Source organism: Carcharodon carcharias, chromosome 3, assembly GCF_017639515.1.
Source record: "Carcharodon carcharias isolate sCarCar2 chromosome 3, sCarCar2.pri, whole genome shotgun sequence".
NCBI lineage: Eukaryota > Metazoa > Chordata > Chondrichthyes > Lamniformes > Lamnidae > Carcharodon > Carcharodon carcharias.
Window position 1 is genome coordinate 3325675 of NC_054469.1, and position 15479 is coordinate 3341153.

The window sequence follows — 15479 nt, forward strand, 5'->3', positions numbered from 1 at the left end:
GTTTTCCACAGTATGTCTGATGTTCCACCAGCCTGTCAGCACTTCTGACCTGTTGGTTTCCTCCAGTGTCAGTTTCTTTTCAGCCGCTGATATCCGCTGCCTCTCTGTTTCGATCTTTTCCCCAAGGGTCACGGTGGTGCTGATGTCCCATTCGTGAAGGATCTTTTTGACAGCATCTGTGGATGCTATCTGCCCAGGACCACAAGAGACAAGAGATAGGTGAAACATGAATCAAGATAACTCCACCAGGCCAATCCCAATCTGTCTACAGAGGCGCTTGCTTTATAATATTTAGTGAATAGGAATGCTGATGAAGGAGCAGATACCATTCTAGCAGAAATGTCAAGCAATCCAAGGCCTGTCACTGCATTAAGTTAGGTGCAGGATAACACTTCCAACAATCTGTAGCCCTGACTCAGCTCCAGCCCCTCTCTGGTAATTCAGTCCCTCGAAATCCCAGGGCACCCAGTTCTATTCTATCTGGATTTATCCTGCTGGAATCTCACAGTCCCAAACGTTTGGAAACAAATGATCTTAATGATGTTACCTCACTGATGGGTAAATCCTAAATCAGAGCCCCAGGATCAGTTCGTAATGGTGGCTGGAGACATGGGGAAATTAATGCATGTCAATGTCTTACTAATTACATTGCTAAGGTTTAATGGTAATACATATTGTTAAACAGGTGATGGATATTTGTACACCTTCAAATGGAGATAGCTGGGATACTGGTGGAATGGAGTAGTGTTGATTGTGAAATAATAAACTCTCTCCAGCAAAGAAAGCTGCTGTGTCTTAGTTTAAACTTCACCAAGCAGCATGGATCCAGTTAACAACGGGAATATCTACTTGGATGCAAAGTCTGGAGTTCCCTCTTTGTATCTCTCCTCCTGTCTCCCTCACTGCTTAAAACCAACCTCTGTGACAAAGTTTTAGGTCATTTGATCTGATATTGTTTTATGTGCCTCAGTGTCAGGATTTTGTTTGGTAATGTTCCTGAAAAGCACATTGTAACGTTTTACTACATTAAAGGCCTGTTGTCAAATGCAAGTTGTTGTCCAAAACTTCCTGGTACAAATCTTGACAGCCCATAGCGACTCAATACAGGTCAACACCATCTAGCACAGGAGAGGTAGGGCATAAAATCTCTGTTTCCCAACAATGTGCTTACACCTGCCCATGCACCAATGTGACAGGGCTCAACAGCCTAGCACAGGATATCTTAGGGTTTGAGAATTAGGGCCCAAAGTTTCAACCTTACTTTAGTCACATCTGTGTTTTATTCTTTCATAGGGTGTAAGTATCGCTGGCTAGGCCAGTATTTATTGCCCAGCTCTAATTGCCCTTGAGAAGGTGGTGGTGAGCTGCCTTCTTGAACCACTGCAGTCCATGCAGGGTAGGTACACCCACAGTGTTAAGGAAGGAGTTCCAGGATTTTGACCCAGTGACGGTGAAGGAATGGCGATATATTTCCAAGTCAGGATGGTGAGTGACTTGGAGGGAAGCTCGCAGATGGTGCTGTTCCCATGCATCTGCTGCCTTTGTCCTTCTAGGTGGTAGGGGACACAGGTTTGGAAGGTGCTGTCTAAGAAGTTGCTGCAGTGTGTCTTGTAGATGGTACACACACTGCTGCTACTGTTCGTCAGTGGTGGAGGGAGTGAATGTTTGTGGATGTGGTGCCAATCACTGTCCTGGACAGTGCCGAGCTTCTTGAGTGTTGTAGGAGCTGCACTCACCCAGGCGAGTGGGGAGTATTCCATCACACTCCTGAGCCCCACTAAGAAGAAATAAATCTAAAAGAAATTTGTTTCTCTTCCATTATTCTCTTTTTATAAATTCTGCTCTTTTTTAAAATGAGCAAATGGATGGACTAATAAAATGGCCATCGCTTACCACATGGAAGTAGTCCTGGAAGTTTCTGAGCAGTTTAAAAATGGACAAAGGCTAACACATCAAACCCCTGGAATGTAACATTCCTTGCATTGTATACACATTCCAGTAAAGCCAACACAAAGGGTAGTAGGCAAGACGTCTGCACCAGCCAGCTATGGACAAAGGCAACAAAGGTGACTCCCCATCTCCAGAGTCGTGTTAATGGCTCTACAGTTACCTGCTCACACACAATGGGTTTTAACAAGGGACCTTGTCAGCTTAATAGCTCAACCTGAAACCACCCTTCATATGACTGAGACTTGAACTGTTTGAATTGCTTTAATTATACAGCTTTTGGGTTTTATCTTCAGTCAATGTTTAACCTCAGAAGAGAAACAGGACTCCAGGCTCTGTCTGCCATTTACCACCTAACAGAGCAGCAATAGGACCAGAGCTCTGTCCAGGTTTTAAATTAGCTGGCCCTCATCTACACTGTGTACTACTGAACACGGAACGATGGAACATCTGAACTTCTGTATCTGTGCCTGGAAGACTAATTTATCTCCACGTGTCTTCTTCCATCATGGAAATCATCGCTTCTGGAAAAGCGGATCCCCCTGCAACAGTCTTGGCCTGCTAACCCCTGAAGGAATATGCCACTGAGTTTTTTGATTCTGGACTCAGGGCTCACGTGAAATTATAATTCTTATTATTACTGTGGCCTTTGCTCTGAACCTCTTTCTTTCCCTTAACTTTCTTTTATTGTATGAATGTAAAAAGGGGTGGACATTGCGAAAACCATTCCTGCATTTTGTGTGTAAAATAAACCACCCCTCTTGTTTCACCTTCTCTCGAGTTTGCTGTGGTGTTATCATTTGAGGATTGGATCACTCCAAAACAGGAGTTGGTTGAAAATACGCCACCACTGATAAAGGGTAAATCAAAAATCAAAAACACCTTTTCTCACAATATTTAAGAAGTATTTAGATGAGCTTTTGAAGTGCCATAGCAGACCGGGCTACTGGGCAAGTGCTGGAAACTGGGATTAAAATAGATAGATGTTTGATGGGCCAGCATGCACACGATGGGCCGAAGGGCTTGTTTCTGTGCTGTATAACTCTATGACTCTATGACCTTTCTGAAAAGAGGACAAATTAAACCTCTTCCTGTCTATAACACCTGGTTTGTGCCTTGTAGATGGTGGACAGGTTTCGGGGAGTCAGGAGGTTAATTATTCGCTGCAGAATTCCCAGCCTCTCACTTGCTTTTGTAGCCACAGTGTTTATATGGCAAGTCCAGTTAGTTACCTCCTCAGGTGTGATGCCGTCCTCTGCATAGATGCGAGGGTCCCCTCCGCACTGTAACAGAGTTTCAAGTGCTGCCAGGTGTCCTCCAAAGGCTGCTCTGTACAGTGGGGTTCTTCCATAAGCACCCTGATAGACAGAAATCAGAATAAAATAATCAGTCATCGATTCAACTATATACACTCGAATACATCATACATACACTGTCACAGAGATACACAACACACACTCACACACATACACACTCTCTCACACACACACACACACACTGGACATCACTGCAGGAGTCCCTCAGGGTAGCGTCCTCGGCCCAACCATCTTCAGCTGCTTCATCAATGACCTTCCTTCCATCATAAGGTCAGAAGTGGGGATGTTCGCTGATGATTGCACAATGTTCAGCACCATTCATGACTCCTCAGATACTGAAGCAGTCCATGTCCAAATGCAGCAAGACCTGGACAATATCCAGGCTTGGGCTGACAAGCAGCAGGTAACATTCACGCCACACAAGTGTCAGGCAATGACCATCTCCAACAAGAGAGAATCTAACCATCGCCCCTTGATGTTCAATGGCATTACCATCACTGAATCCCCCACCATCAACATCCTGGGGGTTACCATTGACCAGAGACTGAACTGGCCTAGCCATATAAATACTGTGGCTACAAGAGCAGATCAGAGGCTAGGAATCCTGCAGCGAGTAACTCACCTCCTGACTCCCCAAAGCCTGTCCACCATCTACAAGGCACAAGTCAGGAGTGTGATGGAATACTCTCCACTTGCCTGGATGAGTGCAGCTCACACAACACTCAAGAAGCTCAACACCATCCAGGACAAAGCAGCCCACTTGATTGACACCCTATCTATAAACACTCACTCCCTCCACTCCGACACACAGTAGCAGCAGTGTGTGTACCATCTACAAGATGCACTGCAGGAATTCACCAAGGCTCCTTAGACAGCAACTTCCAAACCCATGACCACTACCATCTAGAAGGACAAGGGCAGCAGATAGATGGGAACACCACCACCTGGAAGTTCCCCTCCAAGTCACTCACCATCCTGACTTGGAAATATATCGCTGTTCCTTCACTGTCGCTGGGTCAAAATCCTGGAACTCCCTCCCTAACAGCACTGTGGGTGTACCTACACCACATGGACTGCAGCGGTTCAAGAAGGCAGCTCACCACCACCTTCTCAAGGGCAATTAGGGATGGGCAATAAATGCTGGGCCAGACAGCGACACCCACTTCCTGTGAATGAATAAAGAAAACACACACACAGAGCACTCATATACAGAACACACATGTACACACATTGGACAGAAACTCACACAAAACATTCATAGGCAGAACACACACACACACACACACACATACTCACACAAAACATACAGTAAGCACACACACCAAGCACACTGCACATAGAGAGAAGATCTAGCACAGGGTCTCTTGTGGTGTGACAATTAGGGCCTAAAGTTTCCCTTGCCCCAGTCACACCTGTATATTATTCTTTCATGAGATGTGGGCATCGCTGGAAAGGCCAGCATTTATTGCCCGTCGCTAACAGCTCTTGAGAAGGTGATGGTGAGCTGCCTTCATGAACCACGGCATACCATGTGTCACCGGTACTCCCACAGTACCGTTAGGAAGGGAGTTCCAGGAATATAACACAGTGACAACGAAGGAATAGACTTTTAGCTCCAGGTCAGGATGGTGTGCTGCTTGGAGGGGAACTTGCAGATGATGTAGCTCCAAGGATGCAGAGCTGCAGAGTGCAGCTCTACTAACACTAAAGAAGCTCAACACAATCCAGGACAATGCAGCCCGCTTGACTGTGACCCTGTACAACACCTTCAACATTCACTCCCTCACCACTGACGCACAGTAGCAGCAGTGTGTACCATCCACAAGATGCACTGCAGGAATTCACCAAGGCTCCTTAGACCGCACCTTCCAAACCCATGACCACTACCATCTAGAAGGACGAGGGCAGCAGATAGATGGGAACACCACCACCTGGAAGTTCCCCTCCAAGTCACTCACCATCCTGACTTGGAAATATATCGCCGTTCCTTCACTGTCACTGGGTCAAAATCCTGGAACTCCCTCCCTAACAGCACTGTGGGTGTACCTACACCACATGGACTGCAGTGGCTCAAGAAGGCAGCTCACCACCACCTTCTCAAGGGCAATTAGGAATGGGTAATAAATGCTGACTTAGCCAGTGGTGCACACATCCTGTAAATGAATAATTTTTAAAAAAATTTTAATGACTAAATGAATGTTGGGTACCCATTTCTTTTCATTCCCCAAATTAGAAACCAAGCTATTGGATGTGTGCAGCTGTGTCATTCCAGCAAGTGTGAGAGACTGTGAGGTTAGTGTTTATACCAGGCACATGCAGCAATATCTTTTACAAATATACAGTACCTTCCACGCCTCTAAGAAACTGGTTAAAGACGATCTCGTACAATGGATGACTCAATCTGCTCAAAGGGGGTCGTACTGACAAACACAGTCATCTTCCTATACCCAGCAATGCCCACTGATAGCAATACAGGCATTGTCAGAGGGTCAGTACTGAGGGAGTGCTGCACTGTCAGAGGGTCAGTACTGAGAGAGTGCTGCACTGTCGGAGGGTCAGTACTGAGGGAGTGCTGCACTGTCAGAGGGTCAGTACTGAGGGAATGCTGCACTGTCGGAGGGTCAGTACTGAGGGAGCGCCGCACTGTCAGAGGGTCAATACTGAGGGAGTGCTGCACTGTCAGAGGGTCAATACTGAGGGAGTGTTGCACTGAGGGTCAGTACTGAGGGAGTGCTGCACGGTCAGAGGGTCAGTACTGAGGGAATGCTGCACTGTCGGAGGGTCAGTACTGAGGGAGCGCCGCACTGTCAGAGGGTCAGTACTGAGGGAGTGCGGATCATTTCTGTTGGTTGAGGGCTGAATTTGAAAAGGTCACTACAAAAACTCTCCTGTTCGCTGTTCAAGAATGCAAACAGGTCTTTACATTGAACATAAAGGCAAAATCGGAATTTACCCTCAAACTTACAGTGCCTCCGACAGTGCAAAGTTCCCTCGGTATTGACCCTTAGAAAGTGCAGAGCTCCCTCAGTACTGACCCTCTGACAGTGCAGCACTTCCTCAGCACTTACCCTCTGACAGTGCAGCACTCCTTCAGTACTGACCTCAGTACTGAGGGGTAGAATTAATCTCCACTTGGAGAGGCAGGGATTAATCAGGGATAGTCAGCATGGCTTTGTCAGGGAGAGTCATGTGCAACAAATTTGATTGAATTTTTTCAGGAGGTGACCAGTTGTGTGGATGAGGGTAGTGCAGTTGATGTAGTCCACATGGACTTCAGTAAGGCTTTTGACAAGGTCCCGCATGGGAGAATGGTCAAGAAGGTAAGAGCCCATGGGATCCAGGGCAATTTGGAAAATTGGATCCAAAATTGGCTTAGTGGCAGGGGGCAGAGGGTGATGGTCGAAGATTGTTTTTGCGATTAGAAGCCTGTGACGAGTGGTGTACCACAGGGATCGATGCTGGGACCCTTGCTGTTTGTAGTGTACATTAATGATTTAGACCTGAATATAGGAGGCATGATCAGTAAGTTTGCAGATGACATGAAAATTGGTGGTGTTGTAAATAGTGAGGAGGAAAGCCTTAGATTACAGGACGATATAGATGGGTTGGTAAGATGGGCAGAGCAGTGGCAAATGGAATTTAATCCTGAGAAGTGTCAGGTGATGCATGTTTGGAGGGCTAACACAGCAAGGGAATTCACAATGAATGGTAGGACCCTAGGAAATACAGGGGATCAGAGGGACCTTGGTGTACATGTCCACAGATCCCTGAAGGCAGCAGCACAGGTAGATAAGGTGGTTAAAAAGGCATATGGGATACTTGCCTTTATTAGTCAAGTTAATGAATACAAGGGAGGTTACGATGAAGCTGTATAAAATGCTAGTTAGGCCACAGCTGGAGTACTGTGTGCTGTTCTGGACGCCACACTATAGGAAGGAAGCGATAGCACTGGAGAGGGTGCAGAGGACATTCACCGGGATGTTGCCTGGGCTGGAGGGTTTCAGCTATGAAGAGAGACTGGATAGGCTGGAGTTGTTTTCCTTGGAGCAGAGAAGGCTGAGGGGGGACCTGATAGAGGTTTACAAAATTATGAAGGGCGTAGTTAGGGTAGATAGGAAGAAACTTTTCCCTTTAGTGGAGGGGACAATAACCAGGGGGCATAGATTTAAGGTAAGGGGCAGGAGGTTTAGAGGGGATTTGATGAAAAGAATTTTCACCCAGAGGGTGGTTGGATCTGGAACTCGCTGCCTGAGGGAGCGGTAGAGGCAGAAATCCGATGAGCATTTGAAACATCATAGCATACAGGGCAACGGGCCAAGGAAAACGGGACTAGGATAGATAGGGGCTTGATGACCAGCGTGGACATGATGGGCCAAAAGGCATGTGTCCGTGCTGTAAAACTCTATGACAATGACAATGATTCTATGGCTATGAACCTCCAATGGTGCAGCACTCCCTCTGTACTGACCCTCTGACAGTGCAGCACTCCCTCAGTACTGACCCTCTGACAGTGCAGCGCTCCCTCAGTACTGACCCTATGACAGTGCGGCACTCCCTCAGTACTGACCCTCCGACAGTGCAGCACTCCCTCAGTACTGACCCTCTGACAGTGCAGCACTCCCTCAGGACTGACCCTCTGACAGTGCAGCACTCCCTCAGTACTGACCCTCCGACAGTGCAGCACTCCCTCAGTACTGACCCTCTGACAGTGCAGCACTCCCCCAGTACTGACCCTCCGACAGTGCAGCACTCCCTCAGTACTGACCCTCCGACAGTGCAGCACTCCCTCAGTACTGACCCTCCGACAGTGCAGCACTCCCTCAGTACTGACCCTCCGACAGTGCGGCACTCCCTCAGTACTGACCCTCTGACAGTGCAGCGATCCCTCAGTGCTGATCCTCTGACAGTGCAGCACTCCCTCAGTACTGACCCTCTGACAGTGCAGCACTCCCCCAGTACTGACCCTCTGACAGTGCAGCACTCCCCCAGTACTGACCCTCGGACAGTGCAGCACTCCCCCAGTACTGACCCTCTGACAGTGCAGCACTCCCCCAGTACTGACCCTCTGACAGTGCAGCACTCCCCCAGTACTGACCCTTTGACAGTGCAGCACTCCCCCAGTACTGACCCTCTGACAGTGCAGCACTCCCCCAGTACTGACCCTATGACAGTGCAGCACTCCCTCAGTACTGACCCTCTGACAGTGCAGCACTCCCTCAGTACTGACCCTCTGACAGTGCAGCACTCCCTCAGCACTGACCCTCTGACAGTGCTGCACTCCCTCAGTACTGACCCTCTGACAGTGCTGCACTCCCCCAGTACTGACCCTCTGACAGTGCAGCACTCCCTCAGTACTGACCCTCTGACAGTGCAGCACTCCCTCAGTACTGACCCTCTGACAGTGCACCACTCCCTCAGTACTGACCCTCTGACAGTGCAGCACTCCCCCAGTACTGACCCTCTGACAGTGCAGCACTCCCTCAGCACTGACCCTCTGACAGTGCAGCGCTCCCTCAGTGCTGATCCTCCAACAGTGCAGCACTACCTCAGTACTGACCCTCTGACAGTGCAGCACTCCCTCAGTACTGCCCATGACAGTGCAGCTCTCCATCAGTACTGACCCTCTGACAGTGCAGCACTCCCTCAGTACTGACCCTCTGACAGTGCAGCACTCCCTCAGTACTGACCCTCTGACAGTGCAGCACTCCCTCAGCACTGACCCTCTGACAGTGCAGCACTCCCTCAGTGCTGATCCTCTGACAGTGCAGCACTCCCTCAGTACTGACCCTCTGACAGTGCAGCACCCCCTCAGTACTGACCCTCTGACAGTGTAGCACTCCTTCAGTACTGACCCTCTGACAGTGCAGCACTCCCTCAGAACTGACCCTCTGACAGTGCAGCGCTACCTCAGTACTGACCCTCAGACAGCGCAGCACTCCCTCAGCACTGACCCTCTGACAGTGCAGCACTCCCTCAGTACTGACCGTCTGACAGTGCAGCACTCTTTCTATACTGAAATGAAATCAGGGTGCATGATCATGGTTCTTACCTTCATACCCACTGTACACAATGATAAAGGAGTCAACCTAGATTTTGATTTCCTTCACTCCACTCCTGGTGGCCATTTTCTCAGCTGTCTGGGCCCTAAACTCTGGCATTCCCTTCCTCAGCTTTCCTGCCTCTCTACTTCTCTCCCTTCCATTAAGACATTTCTTAAAACCTACCTTTTGACCAAGCTTTTACCTCTCTTAGTCCCTCCTTATGAGGCTCAGTGTCAAATCTAGCTTGATAATGCTCCTGTGAACCATGTTGGGAATTTTTCCTACATTAAGGACGGCTATATAAATGAAAGCTGTTGTTGTCATTGCTCTACATTGAAACAGTGTGTTTGATCCATGACCTTTGACTCAAGTCATGAGTGTGAAGGAATATTCTCCACTTGCCTGGATGAGTGCAGCTCCCACAACACTCAAGAAGCTCAACACCATCCAGGATGAAGCGGCCCCGCTTGAGTGGCACCACATCTACAAACATTCACTTCCTCCACCACCGACACACAGTAGCAGCAGTGTGTGTACCATCTACAAGATGCACTGCAGGAATTCACCAAGGCTCCTTAGACAGCACCTTCCAAACCCACGACCACTACCATCTAGAAGGACAAGGGCAGCAGATAGATGGGAACACCACCACCTGGAAGTTCCCCTCCAAGTCGCTCACCATCCTGACTTGGAAATATATCGCTGTTCCTTCACTGTCGCTGGGTCAAAATCCTGGAACTCCCTCCCTAACAGCACTGCGGGTGTACCTACACCGCATGGACTGCAGCGGCTCAAGAAGGCAGCTCACCCCCACCTTCTCAAGGGCAACTAATGATGGACAATAAATGCTGGGCCCAGCCAGGGATGCCCACATCCCATGAATGAATGAAAAAATACAAAGGTACATACAGTGAGAGACACATGGGGACACGTGCGGCTAACAAAAGAAAAATTGCATTCGATGAAAGGAAGCGACTTATAAGTTTGCCAGAAAAAGTGGTAAGCCGAAGATTGGGAGCAATTTAGAATCCAGCAAAAGAGGACCAAGAAACTGATAAAGAAAGGGAAAAGAAAATATGAATGCAAACCAGCAAGAATCATAAAGGTGGACTGTAAAAGATTTTTTGGGTATGTGAAAAGGAAAAGATTAGCTCGGACAAATATGGGTCCATTTCAAACAGAGACAAGAGAATTTATAATGGAGAATTGGGAAATGATGGAGAAACGAAACAATTTGTGTCTGTCTTCACAGAGGAAGGTACAGAAAATCTCCCCGAAATACATGGGGACGAAGGGACTTGTGAAAATAAGGAAATGAAAAGAATTAGTATTAATAAAGAGGTAGTACTCAAAAAATTAATGCATTGAAGGTTGATAAATCCCCCAGTCCTGATGAGCTACACCCCGGAGTATCGAAGGAGGTGTTTGTAAAGATAATGGATGTGTTGGTGGTTATCTTTCAGAATGCTACAGATTGTGGAAAAGTCCTGCAGACTGGAATGTGGCAAAATGTAAGCGCGTTACTTAAGAAGGGAGGGAGGGAGAAAACAGAGAACTACAGACTTGTCAGTTTGACATCAGTAGTAAGGAAAATATTAGAATCTATTATTAAGGATGTGATAACAGGACACTTGGAAAATAATGATAAGATTGGGCAGAGTCAACACGGATTTCTGAAAGAGAAATCATGCTTGACAAACCTGTTGGAGTTTTTTGAGGATTTTACCTTAAGCATAGATAAAGGAGGACCAGTGGATGTGGTGTATTTGGATTTTCAGAAGGCTTTTGATAAGGTCTCTCACAGGAGTTAGTAAAGTAAGTTAGAGCACGTGGGATTAGGGGTAATATACTAGTTAGGATTGAGAATTGGTTAACAAACAGGAAACAGAGGGCAGAATGTTTTGCTGAGCGGGTGGGCGTGTGGCTGACCCACTCGAGTGTAAAGTGACGTGATGATATCAGACGAGCGTCCCGGAGTCATTGCGCACTCGCTTTCTGGGCGGACACGTGAGTCAGACCCACGCCCACCATTAATTAACAGGCTGGTTAAGGCCCTTGACAACCCAATACATGGCAATTTACCATTGCCCGTGTGGTTTTTCCCTCGTCGCACTGGCAAAAGAGGCAGGCGTACAGTCCATAATTCGCAAAGCCTCATCCACAGGTGGGATAAGAAGGGTCAGCAGCATTGTCGATGTGAGTAGTGAGGAGTTTTGGAGGTAACTTGCTGCTGGTGGCTTATTGAGACTTGACAGCTTAATCTCTGATCTGGGCTTCATTCTTAGCATTTCCAGCCTTCATTTCAGGACTCCTTGGTGTCTCCAAGGATCCCTGAGGATTCGGACTGTGTGGGCCCTTCCAGGGATCAGACCAGCCTTCCGTTACCCTGGTAATGGGCGCTGTGTTCTCCACTGGAGGCACAGAGGGGCAAAAGGGAGAGGAGGCCAGGTGTTCCAATGCAGGGGAGGGACCTGTGGGAGGAGACGCGCAGGCACAAGGGGCTCAGGGCCAGCAGGTAGTCCAAGGTGGAAGGGGCCGCTGAAGATATCAATATCCTGTTGCCAGTGTTCACAGGCAGCGATCCAGCTACCACAACATGTCCGAGGTGCAATGCCGAAGAGGCTCTGCCTCTCAAAGGAGGCCGTGACCTCCATTTGTCAAATGATTGGCATGGGCTGTCCACCCACACAGTCGGAGCTGATCTCAGGCCCAGTGGCTCTGAAGGTCACAATGGTCCTCAATTTCTATGCCTCCGGCTCTTTCCAGGGCTCATTGGGGGATCTTTGTGGAGTGTCCCAGTCAGCTGCCCACAGTTGCATCAAGCTGGTGACAGACGCTCTGTTCAGGCAGGTATTAACTTTCATTCATTTCCATACAGACAAGGCCAGCCAGGCTGAGCCAGCGAGAGGCTTGGCAGTGATTACTGGAAGCCCTTGTGCCATCGACTGTACATTATGTGGCCATCAAGGCACCAGTGGGTCAGGCGAGTGCCTTTATCAACAAGAAGGGATTCCACCCCATGAACGTGCAGATAATGTGTGACCACAGGATGCAGATTCGGCAAATCTGTACAAGGTACCCTGGCAGCTCCCATGATGTGTACATCCTGAGACACTCCCAGGCACTGAGGCTCTTCAGTGCTCCAGCCCGACTGGATGGGTGGCCGTTGGGTGACAAGGGCTATTCCTTAAAAAGGTGGCTCACCACACCTCTTCACCAAGAACAGAGGCAAGGCAATGGGGCAACAAGAGCCATGCCTCTGTGGACAGTGGTAGAGGGAACCATAGGTCTTCTCAAGGTGCGGTTCTGATGCCTGAATCGTTCAGGGGGCGCACTAACGTATCCCCCCAGAGCAGGTGTCACTGTTAGTGGTTATACATGCTGCACTCTCCACAATCTGGTACTGACCCACTGGAGGAAGAGCATCTTGATGCAGCTCCACAGGCCACAGATGATGAGTCCAGTAGTGAGTCAGAAGAGGAGCATGGTGAGGCGAATGCTGAGGACCTAAACCTCAGAAACCTCCGAGGAGTCAGGGACACCAGGAACGCCTTGATCCAACACTGCTTCAGCCAGGTTGTCAAATAGGCACTACCACCTCATGCCAGAGCTGTCACCTCCATCCTGGATTGCAGGAATAACCTTCCCTTAGCCCTCAAGATACACTCAGTGCCTGTGCAATAAAGTTTTGAGTCACACCCGTCCAGCATTACATACTGGCATACCCTACACCTACAAATCAAACCAGGCATACTCAAGCCAATAACAGAAAAGCAAATGTAATTTAATGTTGGAACTCACATAGTATTGAACAGAACAATATCCGGTGCTGGCTGTCACACCATTAAAAAAAGAAAAACAAAATGGGGGAACAAAAGATCACCCGTGACCTCTTGGGCTTAAGATGCTTTAAACCTATGTTTATGGGTGCTCCGGCTAGGAGCTCCCTCCTCGCTGGCACCAGCATTGGAGACAGCCCTGCTCACTCTGCTGTCCTGTTCACCTTGATCCTGGCGGTTATCGTCTGACCAGTGGAGCCCTTGCTGGCCCAGCCTGGGAGGGAACGGCCTGTGCCATGGTTGGCATCTCCCCAGTCGCCGCAGCCCTATCAGATGCCACAGTCAGTGGCAGAGGGGCGGAGGAGCTGCTGCTGTCATCCAGAATGCCCTGAGAGGAGGCCACAGAGACATCATGCGCCAATGCGAGGTCGCTCTGGACCTCCCTGCTGGCCATTGATGGACAGGCACCTAGCTGGGATACTGGATGCCCCATCTATCTCACACATGGACACTGACCAGCTGAGGTCAGCTGAGGTTCCTCTCCCAAACACAGCTGGACCTTCCTCTCCACCCCCTCTACCATCATCCGTTCAGTAGATCCTCAATGGAGACTTTCCAACTTCTTTGAGCTGTTTCAGGGTGGAGCCATGTCCATGCGGTGCTTATTCCTCCAGGGTTCTGTTGCTGTCAGGGTCCAGTATCTTCTTCTCCTCTGATGTCCATGATGTGGCCAAGGTCCTGACAGTAAGTCTTGACCTCTGCATGTCACACTTGTCAAAAGGTATTCTGCACTGCTGTGTTTTCCCACTGACCTAGGCAGATGATCCAGCATTGGGGGTGGGGGGCGGGGAGGTGATTCCACTGGATGGGCTTATAATATGTAGATATATTATAATGAGGTTCCTGGTGTCTGAAGGCAGGAAACACGGCTCGCCATTGACGGGCAGAGCATACAATTCACAATGTCGTGAAACCAATTTTTGGCCTTCTTGCCATATTGTCCGCTCACATTGCCAGGCACAGCCAATGCCAGCAGGCACGGAAAATTACATCTTTTATATTTGGAAGGGTTTGAGGTTCAAAGAGGTGTGAGAACAATGGAATCTGAAATGAAAGGGGAAAAAGGGTATTAGAGTTATTGTTAGCTGTTTGAGTTGCGGTTTGAGCTGTTGAGCTAGAGTGGTGAGATATAGCAGCTGAATCTATAGCTGGAGATCTGGCCTGGGAGAGGGTGCAGTTTCAATCAGCCATCCAGTCAAGCCAGAAAAGTCTTGGGCTGCAAAAATCAATTTTATTCTGAAGTTTGGATTTCCACAGCAGTGTGGAAGAGGGTTAGAGGGTTAGGGTATGCCTTTATTGAAGCCACAGCAGTTTGCCTTGGGTAATATTACTGGATTTTTATAATTAGACATCTATAAGGGAAGGTTGTCTGGAAGGTGTTTACTTGTGGGTCTGACCAAGGACAGAGTCTTCTTTGGGGGAATGTTTTGTAAGACTAAGTTTAACTATGCAACTGTAATCTTGTGTGCTTAAGTTTTCTTTTATCTTTGTTAATAAAACTTTTGTTTTTAATTTTTTAAATCCCAAAAGCGTCACTGGACTCTTGCTGCTGAGATTAGTATGTGGCCTTTTCACTTTCAGAATGCAAAATAAAGGTTTTGGCCCGCAAGCCAAGTTTCCCTCTGGGAACTGGTTTGTGCAGCAATTAACACCGGCTATGCTCATAACAATCCTAATGACATCAAGGGGAATGGGGATGATGCAGGAAGGTGGCATTGAGGTAGATGATCAGCCACGACCTAACTGAATGGTGGAGCAGGCTCAATGGGCTGAGCGGCCTACTCCTGCTCCTATGTTCCTATGACACATCAGAGATATACAGGAGGGTACACAGGGGCACATGAGGACACATGGAGAGGCACATGGAATGAGATATCAGGGCACATGGAAACACACAGCAAGACACACTGGGACAAGGGGGCACACAGAGAGACACATAGGAATGCACGTTGTGACACATGGGGTACACATGGAGAGATACATAGAGAGGAACATAGGAACACATGGAGAAACACATGGGTACACACAGAGAGACACACAGAGAAACACATGTGGCGACACAGGGAGACACAGGAATATACAGATAGACACACGCAGAGACACACTGGGCCACATGGAGAGGCATACAGATAGTTACGCAGGAACATATAGGGAGAAACACGGGGACATGAAGAGAGACACACAGGGTCACACAGAGAAACACATAGAGGCACATGAAGAGACACATGGGGACATATGCAACACAGCAAAAACCTGTCTCTGCTGAAATTAACACCTGCTCCATGAGCTTACATTACAGGGTGAGAGGTGAAAGGTCATGATCAAAGTTTTCTCCA

The 15479-nt window shown here is 48.4% G+C and overlaps 1 protein-coding gene across 1 annotated transcript in view; it reads right to left on the minus strand.

The window, feature by feature from the left end:
• LOC121275757 (IQ motif and ankyrin repeat domain-containing protein 1-like) overlaps positions 1 to 15479 on the minus strand; it is a 264758-nt gene that overhangs the window by 184219 nt on the left and 65060 nt on the right. Inside the window, exons 5-6 of the mRNA XM_041183356.1 lie at positions 3180 to 3305; positions 50 to 189 (exon numbers count right to left, since the gene is read on the minus strand). Of these exons, the coding sequence (XP_041039290.1) occupies positions 50 to 189; positions 3180 to 3305 (266 nt within the window). The remainder of the gene's footprint in view (positions 1 to 49; positions 190 to 3179; positions 3306 to 15479) is intronic.